Below are 13,561 nucleotides of genomic sequence, written 5' to 3'. Positions count from 1 at the left end.
GGCTTCCACTAGATGTCAACCGTCTATAGACATTTGAATGAGACTTCTACTGTGTTGTGGGACTGAATGAGAGCAAATTCTAATCAGGTGACTGGCAGTCAGCCATTTTTTGATCACACGCATTCCTCATGGTATCCACTTGCATTCCATTGCTCATCAAGACACAAAGGAATACTCCGGTTGGAACTTTATTGAAGCTATATGTTAAAAACATCCTAATGATTGATTCTGTACTTAGTTTGAAATGTTTCTTCGACCTGTAATATAGCTTTTTGAAGTTTTTGTCCGACCTAACGCTGACCAGAATGAGCGTTTGGATATGTATACCAAACGCGCTAACAAAAGGAGGCATTTGGACATCAATAACGGACATTATCGAACAAAAAAATTAATAAATTGTGGACCTGGGATTCCTGGAGTGCTTTCTGATGAAGATCATCGAAGGTAAGGGAATATTTATCATGTAATTTCTTGTTTATGTTGACGCCAACATGGTGGCTATTGTGACTATTTTTCTGAGCGCTGTCTCAGATTATTGCATGGTTTGCTTATTCCGTAAAGTAAAAAAAGGAGAGGTATATCAATAACTCCATGTGTATAACTTGTATTATCATCTACATTTATGATGAGTATTTCTGTTGAACGATGTGGCTATGCAAAATCACTCTGTTTTTGGAACTAGTGAATGTAACGCGCCAATGTAAACTCATATTTTGATAAATATGAACTTTATCAAACAAAACATACATGTATTGTGTAACATGAAGTCCTATGAGTGTCATCTGATGAAGATCAAAGATGAGTGATTAATTTTATCTTTGTGCTTTTTGTGACTGCTATCTTTGGCTGGAAAAATGGCTGTGCTTATTGGTGGTGACCTAACAATTGTTTGTGGTGCTTTTGCTGTAAAGCATATTTGAAATCGGACACTATGGTGGGATTAACAACAAGATAACCTTTAAAATGGTATAAAATACATGCATGTTCAAGGAATTTTAATTATGAGATTTTTTGATGTTTTGAATTTGGTGCCCTGCACTTTCACTAGCTGTTGTCATATCTATCCCGTTAACGGGATTTCAGCCCTAAGAAGTTTTAAACAGCTTTGAAATTTCCCAAAAATTATGTCATGGCTTTAGAAGCTTCTGATAGGCTAATTGACATAATTTGTCAAATTAAGGTGTACCTGTGGATGTATTTTAAGGCCTACCTTCAAGCTCAGTGTCTCTTTGCTTGACATCATGGTAAAATCAAAAGAAATCAGCCAAGACCTCAGAAAAAGAAAGTCTGGATCATCCTTGGGTGCAATTTCTAAACACCTGAAGGTACCACGTTCATCTGTACAAACAATAGTACAATAGTACGCAAGTATAAACACCATGGGACCACGCAGCCGTCATACCGCTCAGGAAGGAGACGCATTCTGTCTCCTCGAGATGAACGTACCTTGGTGCGAAAAGTGCAAATCTATCCCAGAACAGCAAAGGACCTTGTGAAGATGCTGGAGGAAACAGGTACAAAAGTATCTATATCCACAGTAAAACAAGTCCTATATCAGCATAACCCGAAAGATCGCTCAGCTAGGAAGAAGCCACTGCTCCAAAACCGCCATAAAAAAGCCAGACTACGGTTTGCAACTGCACATGGGGACAAAGATCATATTTTTTGGAGAAATGTCCTCTGGTCTGATGAAACAAAAATAGAACTGTTTGGCCATAATGACCATTGTTATGTTTGGAGGAAAAATGGGAAGGCTTGCAAGCTGAAGAACACCATCCCAACTGTGAAACACGGGGGTGGCAGCATCATGTTATGGGGGTGCATTGCTGCAGGAGGGACTGGTGCACTTCACAAAATAGATGGCATCACGAGGTAGAAAAATGATGTGGATATATTGAAGCAACATCTCAAGACATCAGTCAGGAAGTTAAAGCTTGGTCGCAAATGGGTCTTCCAAATGGACAATGACCCCAATCATACTTTCAAAGTTGTGGCAAAATGGCTTAAGGACAACAAAGTCAAGGTTGGGATTGAGGTCACAAAGCCCTGACTTCAATCCCATATAAAATTTGTGGGCAGAACTGAAAAAGCATGTGCGAGCAAGGAGGAATGGGCCAAAATTCACCCAACTTATTGTGGGAAGCTTGTGGAAGGCTACCCGAAATGTTTGACCCAAGTTAAACAATTGAAAGGCAATGCTACCAAATACTAATTGAGTGCATGTAAACTTCTGACCCACTGGAAAGCTTAAATAAATCATTCTCTGTACTATTATTCTGACATTTCCCATTCTTAAAATAAAAGTGGTGATCCTAACTGACCTAAGACAGGACATTTTTACTAGGATTAAATGTCAAGAATTGTGAAAAACTGGGTTTAAATATATTTGGCTAAGGTGCATGTAAACTTCGACTCCAACTGTAAGCACACACACACACACACACACGTGCCGGAGCATGTGTACGCATAAGTGAATCAAGTCCTCCAACACACTGACATGACCTCTCACCTCTACCAGGCAGTCTCCCACCAGGCCCATGAGTAGTTTCTTGCCCTTTCTCTCCCTGACCAGAGAGGCGTTCTCAGCTCGGTGCATGCAAGTGAAGTCGAACATGGCCACATCAGGCTGGCCCGCGTGGTTCTGGGCAAACTGCATGTCGGGCAGGCAGTGGCCCGTGGAGAACTGGGCAGCATCGTAGGCGTAACGCAACAAGGCCTCCTGGTCCACATTTACCTGGGCCAGAAGCTTATCGGCATCACTAAAGTCCTGGAGGCAGAGGGAACATATTGGAGGTGGTCACTGTAGAGATGTATAACTGTTTTATATCTATGGTGGTCACAGAGGGAACATATTGGAGGTGGTCACCGTAGAGATGTATAACTGTTTTATATCTATGGTGGTCACAGAGGGAACATATTGGAGGTGGTCACCGTAGAGATGTATAACTGTTTTATATCTATGGTGGTCACAGAGGGAACATATTGGAGGTGGTCACCGTAGAGATGTATAACTGTTTTATATCTATGGTGGTCACAGAGGGAGCATATTGGAGGTGGTCACCGTAGAGATGTATAACTGTTTTATATCTATGGTGGTCACAGAGGGAACATATTGGAGGTGGTCACCGTAGAGATGTATAACTGTTTTATATCTATGGTGGTCACAGAGGGAACATATTGGAGGTGGTCACCGTAGAGATGTATAACTGTTTTATATCTATGGTGGTCACAGAGGGAGCATATTGGAGGTGGTCACCGTAGAGATGTATAACTGTTTTATATCTATGGTGGTCACAGAGGGAACAACATCAGTGGTGGAAAAAGTACCCAATTGTCATACTTGAGTAAAAGTAAAAGATACCTTAATAGAAAATGACTCAAGTAAAAGTCACACAGTAAAATACTACTTGAGTAAAAGTCTAAAAGTATTTGGTTTTAAATATACGTAAGTATAAAAAGTAAAAGTAGGAATCATTTCTAATTGCTTATATTAAGCAAACCAGTAGGCACAATGTTTGCGTTTTCTTTACATTTACTGATAGCCAGGGGGACACTCCAACACTCAGACATTGCTTCCAAACAACGCATGTGTGTTACGGAGTACGCCAGATCAAAGGCAGTAGGGATGACCAGGGATGTCCTCTTGATAAGTGTGTGAATTGGACCATGTTCTCTCCTACTAAGCATTCAAAATGTAACAAGTACTTTTGGGTGTCAGGGAAAATGTATGGAGTAAAAAGTACATACTTTTCTATAGGAATGTAGTGAAGTAGAAGTACACAGTGAATCCATTGGAAAAAATAGATTACTGGTATGTCAATATGATTTTTAAACAAAATGGAACAGTGACAAGAAATACAAAAAAAACAACCCCCATAATCATGCAAATACTGTATATAGAATGATTACTCTACTGGTATGTCAATATGCATATCATGAATTAGAATATTGAGCAGAACAAGAGGACACAGAGGAAATATTTTTTTGGGGGGGAAAGTCAGTGTGAGCTCAATCATTGAAGACAAAACAAAATGATCTAGCGTAGTCCTTCCAGAGTTGTAGTGTGAGAAGAGGGAGTGAGCGGGTACACTGTAGCATGGCTCAGTGCTAACCCTGTGCTGCACAGACATCAATTCCATTACAAGTGTTTATTAGCATCTAATCCCTTACAGCAGGAAAGGTACCCAGCCTATCTGGGGAGGACTATATTGTGATGCAAAGGTCAGAGGAGCCAGAGATGGATAATAGACTAGAGAAATAGATGGGTTGGTGGTTTAGTAATAAAACCGACACGTGCGCAACTATGGGACAAAACAGACGGAGCTGGCTTAGATTGTTGACAACATGTAAACTATATTTAGTCTAAAATACATTTGCACAATGAGTATTTGTTGTCTCTCAAATACAGTGTTACAGTTGTTGGTTAGCTAACTAGCGAATTCTAGCCATATTAGCATAGATGTGACATCAGTCAAAACAAGACACGGCATCAATAACAAGATACGAGCTAACTAGGATTCCCCACATGGCAGCTTCTTGTCATTGTTGCTAGCTATCTGTCCTCTAGAGGCCTAGTATGGAGCTGCTGCTGTTGGTACTAATGGATGCGTTTTCCTCACCTGTTTAATGACCCCCATCTTTAACAGGCTCTTCTTCTTGGCAGTCATGACAAAGTAGTGGGTGTCATCTTTATAGTAGACTATGTTCTCCAGATCAATACCTGGAGGGAGAGAGAGAGACACACACACACACACAGAGAGAAAGACAGAGAGAGAGAGAAAAATAAAGAAAAAGAGAGAGACAGACACACACACACAGATCAGACACACACAGAGCGAGAGCAACCGAGAGAGAATGATTGAGAGAAGGGGGATAAAGAGGGACTGAATGAGTGAAATAAACTAGTTACAAGACAATGACAGGACAAGTGAAACAGCAATGGAGCACAGGAAATTAAACAGGAAATTGACAAAAAGAGGAAGAGGGACAGCAATTAAAAGACAGCACTGTCACTCCTTATCTGTCACCATGCCCACCCAGCCCCTATGGTATTCTTTATTCCGATCCCCAGTCACTGACACCATATCAACCACCAGTAGAAGTGTTGGCACTCATAGCCCCAAACCCGGGGCGTAGAATAGAATCCTACCCGTCTCTGTGAGCAGGTCCTGGAAGAACTTCTGGTTGTAGATACGTGCCACACCGCTGATCTCTGCCACCTGGGTCTCGGCTGCAGTGTGACGGTTGAGGAAGTTACACGTGATGCCAATGGCCAGCTTCCCTCGCAGCTCCTTCCTCTTGAAGCCTGGGGAGTGGGGACAAAGACAGAAGCACATGCAGCCTGAAATCAGGTTCATATAGTTGAGTGTTTCTGTTGAATACATCCATTGTATCGGAGCTACAGTAGTGTGTGTCCTCTCTCCTCACCATACGGGACAAAGCTTCCTCCTCCTGCAGATATGAAGACATCAAACTGGAACTTCCCAGCAGGGTGATTGTCAGGAAACAGCTTTGCCATCCAGCCTGATGGAGACATACAACGACAGAGGGAGAGAGACAGGAAGAGCAAAGAGTTAAGGTATATTTCCACTCAACGTGGACACTCCGGACAAATATTTAAAATGGCCCTACAAGCTTTTACTACCACAGAAATATTTTGTATTGTATTCGTTTAATACACGGGGGAACGGGGGGGGGGGGGGGCTCCTGAGGGCTACCTGTGGCTCCTGAGGGCTCCACAAATCCTTTGAATTCCACCCCTGTTTGAACTTCCACCCCTAGGAGAAGACACACTTTCAGCAGTATCAGCTGGAGCTGACGGATGCCTGAAAGATACAGACGCGTACAAGTATGTATGATATTGTCCCACAGGGAATTAAAACAATCCTCTTCAATTCAATGTACGATAATACATACTCAGACACTATGTCCAAGAACCTTAATAGCATCATAGCAAACTGATAAGAGACTGGTTTGATTTAGTCATACGTAATAAATGAAGAAATATGATTGGCATTATGACACCAAGACATCAGGTTGATCTAGTATGGTACTGGTGGACATACTGATGTGATCCAGAGCCCCCGTGCAGAATTTGCCGTAGAACTTCTTGGCAGCCAGCCCACGCAGGTCATAGATGGTGTAGGGCCACAGGTGCAGCACGTTATTCCGGGAGAAAGAGTCTCTCTTCTCTAGTACCACCACATGAGCCCCCAGCAGAGCCAGCTCTATGGCTGTCCTGAGCCCGCACGGCCCTGCACCCAGCACCAGGCACTGAGGAGAGGGAAGCGAGAGAGAGAGATGGGGAGAGACAGAAGATAAATAAAAAAGGAGGAAGAAATGAGGAAGGAGAGACTAAGCTCTGCAGGGATGAATGCACCTTGATAGTATTAAAAGGACAGACTGTACTCTGCCAAAGTAGATCCACAACACTGATGTAGAAACCTTAACCACTACATAGCCACTGTCCTTGTACAAACATATTTTACTTCAAAGAACTTCTTGAGTATCTCTCTTCTTCTCTTAAATAAGAATAAATAAATAAATAAATAAATACACGCCTTGTTTTTGGCACAGACTTCGCCTTGCTGGTAGTCTTGGTGTTGGGCCCGCTTGTCCAGCTTGACCCAGAGGGACTTGGCCTTCCAGTAGTTGAGCCTCTCCTTGAGCTTGGTGTAGAAGCTCTGGTAGTCCCTGGGGTCCACCTGTAGGTGGTGGCAAAGCTCTGAGAAAATACGCTGCACCTCCTTACAGGTCTGGGCTTGGACGAACTGCTCAAACAAGTCATGGGACGGGTTGGTAGAGTTCTGGTTGGCCATGGTAGTGGATGGTGTGGCGCACCGGTGCCTTGGCTCAGAATCTCTGGAGTTTACTGTGGAGAAAGCAAATACCAACACCATGAGCAAACTGCAATATACTGTATATTGTAGTCATCTTTCATTTTCTGTGAATACAAATATATTATAAAAATGATATTTGTTATAGTAATAAAGTTGTCCTATATAAATAACTGAGCTCAGTTATAGCACTTAATATACTGAAAGATTAGTCCTGCAATATTGCTGTTGAGGTTATATATGGAGGTGGTCCTGAGGTCTAAATAACAGACACAACGACTGGTGACAATTCCCTCTGTCTGAAAATATAACACTGAAATTAGATGTTTTCAAAGTCACCTGAGTCCACGTCATCACTAACTACCCCAACCATGTGTTCTGTGTATACAGTACATTTGTGGTCTTTATGACACCACCCTAAGGTTGTGAATGATACCACGATGGGTGTTTGAACTTAGTGACAATATATTTCACACAACTAAGAGATTGAACCTCACAAGTAGAACTCAACGTCAACAAAACAAAGGAGATGATTGTGGACTTCAGGAAAGAGCAGAGGGAGAACCCTCCTATTCACATCGAAGGGACAGCGTCTCTTCAACCTCAGGAGGCTGAAGAAATTTGGCTTCTCACCCAAAACCCTGAAAATTTAACCGCTAGTCTTTCCAGAGGTTGGTGCGGTCTGCCCCGGGCGCAAACTACCTGCCCTCCGTGACACCTACAGCCAAAAAGGACATCAACCACCTGAGCCACTGCCAGTTCACACCGCTACCATCCAGAAGGCGAGGTCAGTACAGGTGCATCAAAACTGGGACCGAGAGACTGAAAAACTGCTTATATCTCAAGGGCATCAGATTGCTAAACAGCAATCACTAACTCAGAGAGGCTGCTGCCTACATTGAGACCCAGTCACTGGCCATTTCAATAAATGGATCACTAGTCACTTTATATATGCACTCTAAATAATGCCACTTTAATAATGTCTACATATCTTAAATTACATGTACAGTGCCTTGCGAAAGTATTCGGCCCCCTTGAACTTCGCGACCTTTTGCCACATTTCAGGCTTCAAACATAAAGATATAAAACTGTATTTTTTTGTGAAGAATCAACAACAAGTGGGACACAATCATGAAGTGGAACGACATTTATTGGATATTTCAAACTTTTTTAACAAATCAAAAACTGAAAAATTGGGGGTGCAAAATTATTCAGCCCCTTTACTTTCAGTGCAGCAAACTCTCTCCAGAAGTTCAGTGAGGATCTCTGAATGATCCAATGTTGACCTAAATGACTAATGATGATAAATACAATCCACCTGTGTGTAATCAAGTCTCCGTATAAATGCACCTGCACTGTGATAGTCTCAGAGGTCCGTTAAAAGCGCAGAGAGCATCATGAAGAACAAGGAACACACCAGGCAGGTCCGAGATACTGTTGTGAAGAAGTTTAAAGCCGGATTTGGATACAAAAAGATTTCCCAAGCTTTAAACATCCCAAGGAGCACTGTGCAAGCGATAATATTGAAATGGAAGGAGTATCAGACCACTGCAAATCTACCAAGACCTGGCCGTCCCTCTAAACTTTCAGCTCATACAAGGAGAAGACTGATCAGAGATGCAGCCAAGAGGCCCATGATCACTCTGGATGAACTGCCGAGATCTACAGCTGAGGTGGGAGACTCTGTCCATAGGACAACAATCAGTCGTATATTGCACAAATCTGGCCTTTATGGAAGAGTGGCAAGAAGAAAGCCATTTCTTAAAGATATCCATAAAAAGTGTTGTTTAAAGTTTGCCACAAGCCACCTGGGAGACACACCAAACATGTGGAAGAAGGTGCTCTGGTCAGATGAAACCAAAATTGAACTTTTTGGCAACAATGCAAAATGTTATGTTTGGCGTAAAAGCAACACAGCTCATCACCCTGAACACACCATGCCCACTGTCAAACATGGTGGTGGCAGCATCATGGTTTGGGCCTGCTTTTCTTCAGCAGGGACAGGGAAGATGGTTAAAATTGATGGGAAGATGGATGGAGCCAAATACAGGACCATTCTGGAAGAAAACCTGATGGAGTCTGCAAAAGACCTGAGACTGGGACGGAGATTTGTCTTCCAACAAGACAATGATTCAAAACATAAAGCAAAATCTACAATGGAATGGTTCAAAAATAAACATATCCAGGTGTTAGAATGGCCAAGTCAAAGTCCAGACCTGAATCCAATCGAGAATCTGTGGAAAGAACTGCTGTTCACAAATGCTCTCCATCCAACCTCACTGAGCTCGAGCTGTTTTGCAAGGAGGAATGGGAAAACATTTCAGTCTCTCGATGTGCAAAACTGATAGAGACATACCCCAAGCGACTTACAGCTGTAATCGCAGCAAAAGGTGGCGCTACAAAGTATTAACTTAAGGGGGCTGAATAATTTTGCACGCCCAAATTTTCAGTTCTTGATTTGTTAAAAAAGTTTGAAATATCCAATAAATGTCGTTCCACTTCATGATTGTGTCCCACTTGTTGTTGATTCTTCACAAAAATACAGTTTTATATCTTTATGTTTGAAGCCTGAAATGTGGCAAAAGGTCGCAAAGTTCAAGGGGGCCGAATACTTTCGCAAGGCACTGTATTTTGAAGTGCACCAGTCCCTCCTGCAGCAAAGCACCCCCACAACATGATGCTGCCACCCCTGTGCTTCACGATTGGGATTGTGTTCTTCAGCTTGCAAGCCTCCCCCTTTTTCCTCCAAACATAACAATGGTCATTATGGCCAAGCAGTTATTTTTTTGTTTCATAAGACCTGAGGACATTTCTCCAAAAAATATGATCTTTGTCCCCATGTGCAGTTGCAAACCGTAGTCTGTTTTTTTATGGCGGTTTTGGAACAGTGGCTTCTTCCTTGCTGAGCGGCCGTTCAGGTTATGTTAATATAGGATTTGTTTTACTGTGGATATAGAAACTTTTGTACCCGTTTCCTCCAGCATTTTCACAAGGTCCTTTGCTGTTGTTCTGGGATTGATTTGCACTTTTCGCACCAAAGTACGTTCATCTCTAGGAAACAGAACGCGTTTCCTTCCTGAGCGGTATGACGGCTGCGTGGTCCCATGGTGTTTATACTTGCGTACTATTGTTTGTACAGATGAATGTGGTACCTTCAGGCGTTTGGAAATTGCTACCAAGGATGAACCAAACTTGTGGAGGCCTACAATTGTTTTCTGAGGTCTAGGCTGATTTATTTTGATTTTCCCATGATGTCAAGCAAAGAGGCACAGAGTTTGAAGGTTAGTCTTGAAATACATCCACAGGTATAACTCCAATTGACTCAAATTATGTCAATTAGCCTATCAAAAGCATCTTAAGCCATGACATCATTTTCTGGAATTTTCCAAGCTGTTTGAAGGCACAGTCAACTTAGTGTATGTAAACTTCTGACCCACTGGAATTTTGATACAGTGAATTACAAGTGAAATAATCTGTCTGTAAACAATTGTTGGAAAAATTACTTGTGTCATGCCAAAAGTAGATGTTCTAACCGACTTGCCAAAACTATAGTTTGTTAACAATAAATGTGTGGAGTGGTTGAAAAACGAGTTTTAATGACTCCAACCTAAGTGTATGTAAACTTCTGACTTCAACTGTACATGTACAAATTACCTCAACTAAGATGTACCCCCGCACACTGACTCGGTAACGGTACCCCCTGAATATAGCCTGGTAATTGTTTTGTTAGTGTGTTACTTTATATATACAGTGGGGAGAACAAGTATTTGATAACCTGCAAAATCGGCAGTGTTTCCTACTTACAAAGCATGTAGAGGTCTGTAATGTTTATCATAGGTACCCTTCAACTGTGAGAGACAGAATCTAAAACAAAAATCCAGAAAATCACATTGCATGATTTTTAAGTAATTCATTTGCATTTTATTGCATGACATAAGTATTTGATCACCTACCAACCAGTAAGAATTCCAGCTCTCACAGACCTGTTGGGCTTCTTAAAGAAAAACTTCCTGTTCTCCACTCATTACCTGTATTAACTGCACCTGTTTGAACTCATTACCTGTATAAAATACATCTGTCCACACACTCAATCAAACAGACTCCAACCTCTCCACAATGGCCAAGACGAGGGAGCTGTGTAAGGACATCAGGGATAAAATTGTAGACCTGCACAAGGCTGGGATGGGCTACAGGACAATAGGCAAGTAGCTTGGTGAGAAGGCAACAACTGTTGGCGCAATTATTAGAAAATGGAAGAAGTTCAAGATGACGGTCAATCACCCTCGGTCTGGGGCTCCATGCATGATCTCACCTCGTGGGGCATCAATGATCATGAGGAAGGTGAAGGATCAGCCCAGAACTACACGGCAGGACCTGGTCAATGACCTGAAGAGAGCTGGGACCACAGTGTCAAAGAAAACCATTAGTAACACACTACGCCGTCATGGATTAAAATCCTGCAGCGCACGCAAGGTCCCCCTGCTCAAGCCATCGCATGTCCAGGTCCGTCTGAAGTTTGCCAATGGCCATCTGGATGATCCAGAGGAGGAATGGGAGAAGGTCATGTGGTCTGATGAGACAAAAATAGAGCCTTTTGGTCTAAACTCCGCTCGCTGTGTTTGGAGGAAGAAGAAGGATGAGTACAACCCCAAGAACACCATCCCAACCGTGAAGCATGGAGGTGGAAACATCATTCTTTGGGGAAGCTTTTCTGCAAAGGGGACAGGAGGACTGCACCGTATTGAGGGGAGGATGGATGGGGCCATGTATCACGAGATCTTGGCCAACAACTCCCTTCCCTCAGTAAGAGCATTGAAGATGGGTCGTGGCTGGGTCTTCCAGCATGACAACAACCCGAAACACACAGGCAGGGCAACTAAGGAGTGGCTCAGTAAGAAGCATCTCAAGGTCCTAGAGTGGCCTAGCCAGTCTCCAGACCTGAACCCAATAGAAAGTCTTTGGAGGGAGCTGAAAGTCTGTATTGTCCAGCGACAGCCCCGAAACCTGAAGGAGCTGGAGAAGGTCTGTATGGTGGAGTGGGCCAAAATCTCTGCTGCAGTGTGTGCAAACCTGGTCAAGAACTACAGGAAACGTATGATCTCTGTAATTGCAAACAAAGGTTTCTGTACCAAATATTAAGTTCTGCTATTCTGATGTATCAAATACTTACGTCATGCAATAAAATGCTAATTAATTACTTTTAAAAAATCATACAAATGTGATTTTCTGGATTTTTGTTTTAGATTCCATCTCTCACAGTTGGAGTGTATCTATGATAAAAAAATTACAGACCTCTACATGCTTTGTAAGTTGGAAAACCTGCAAAATCGGCAGTGTATCAAATACTTGTTCTCCCCACTGTGTGTGTGTGTGTATATATATATAAATAAATAAAATATATATCAACGTAGTGTATGTAAACTTCTGACCCACAGGAATATATATATATATATACACACACACACACACACACACACACACACACACACACACACACACACACACACAGTGGGGTAAAAAAGTATTTAGTCAGCCACCAATTGTGCAAGTTCTCCCACTTAAAAATATGAGATTTTCATCATAGGTACACTTCAACTATGACAGACAAAATGAGGGAAAAAAAACTCTAGAAGATCACATTGTAGGATTTTTACTGAATTTATTTGCAAATTATGGTGGAAAATAGGTATTTGGTCAGTTACAAACAAGCAAGATTTCTGGCTCTCACAGACCTGTAACAACTTCTTTAAGAGACTCCTCTGTCCTCCACTCGTTACCTGTATTAATGGCACCTGTTCGAACTTGTTATCAGTATAAAAGACACCTGTCCACAACCTCAAACAGTCACACTCCAAACTCCACTATGGCCAAGACCAAAGAGCTGTCAAAGGACACCAGAAACAAAATTGTAGACCTGCACCAGGCTGGGAAGACTGAATCTGCAATAGGTAAGCAGCTTGGTTTGAAGAAATCAACTGTGGGAGGAATTATTAGGAAATGGAAGACATACAAGACCACTGATAATCTCCCTCGATCTGGGGCTCCACGCAAGATCTCACCCCGTGGGGTCAAAATGATCACAAGAATGGTGAGCAAAAATCCCAGAACCACACGGGGGGCCTAGTGAATGACCTGCAGAGAGCCGGGACCAAAGTAACAAAGCCTACCATCAGTAACACACTATGCCACCAGGGACTCAAATCCTGCAGTGCCAGACGTGTCCCCCTGCTTAAGACAGTACGTGTCCAGGCCCATCTGAAGTTTGCTAGAGAGCATTTGGATGATCCAGAAGAAGATTGGGAGAATGTCATATGGTCAGATGAAACCGAAATATAACTTTTTGGTAAAAACTCAACTCGTCGTGTTTGGAGGACAAAGAATGCTGAGTTGCATCCAAAAAAACACCATACCTACTGTGAAGCATGGGGGTGGAAACATCATGCTTTGGGGCTGTTTTTCTGCAAAGGGACCAGGACGACTGATCCGTGTAAAGGAAAGAATGAATGGGGCCATGTATCGTGAGATTTTGAGTGAAAGGGCATTGAAGATGAAACGTGGCTGGGTCTTTCAGCATGACAATGATCCCAAACACAATGCCCGGGCAATGACGGAGTGGCTTCGTAAGAAGCATTTCAAGGTCCTGGAGTGGCCTAGCCAGTCTCCAGATCACAACCCCATAGAAAATCTTTGGAAGGAGTTGAAAGTCCGTGTTGCCCAGCAACAGC

General features: G+C 42.6%; 1 protein-coding gene across 3 annotated transcripts in view; it reads right to left on the bottom strand.

The window, feature by feature from the left end:
* LOC110532622 (F-actin-monooxygenase mical1) overlaps positions 1-13,561 on the bottom strand; it is a 45,850-nt gene that overhangs the window by 28,548 nt on the left and 3,741 nt on the right. For all 3 annotated transcript variants that reach the window (XM_021616681.3, XM_021616682.3, XM_090185159.1), the window contains 7 exons: positions 6,561-6,871; positions 6,066-6,273; positions 5,718-5,825; positions 5,428-5,523; positions 5,150-5,305; positions 4,620-4,720; positions 2,510-2,767 (listed from right to left, as the gene is read on the bottom strand). In XM_021616681.3, coding sequence (XP_021472356.3) covers positions 2,510-2,767; positions 4,620-4,720; positions 5,150-5,305; positions 5,428-5,523; positions 5,718-5,825; positions 6,066-6,273; positions 6,561-6,818 — 1,185 coding nt within the window. In that variant the 5' untranslated portion in view covers positions 6,819-6,871. The remainder of the gene's footprint in view (positions 1-2,509; positions 2,768-4,619; positions 4,721-5,149; positions 5,306-5,427; positions 5,524-5,717; positions 5,826-6,065; positions 6,274-6,560; positions 6,872-13,561) is intronic.

Source organism: Oncorhynchus mykiss, chromosome 9 (assembly GCF_057628025.1).
Source record: "Oncorhynchus mykiss isolate SJ-2025 chromosome 9, ASM5762802v1, whole genome shotgun sequence".
Classification (NCBI taxonomy): Eukaryota; Metazoa; Chordata; class Actinopteri; order Salmoniformes; family Salmonidae; genus Oncorhynchus; species Oncorhynchus mykiss.
The sequence above is the reverse complement of the archived record's forward strand: the minus strand, read 5'-3'. Positions and strand labels throughout refer to the sequence as shown.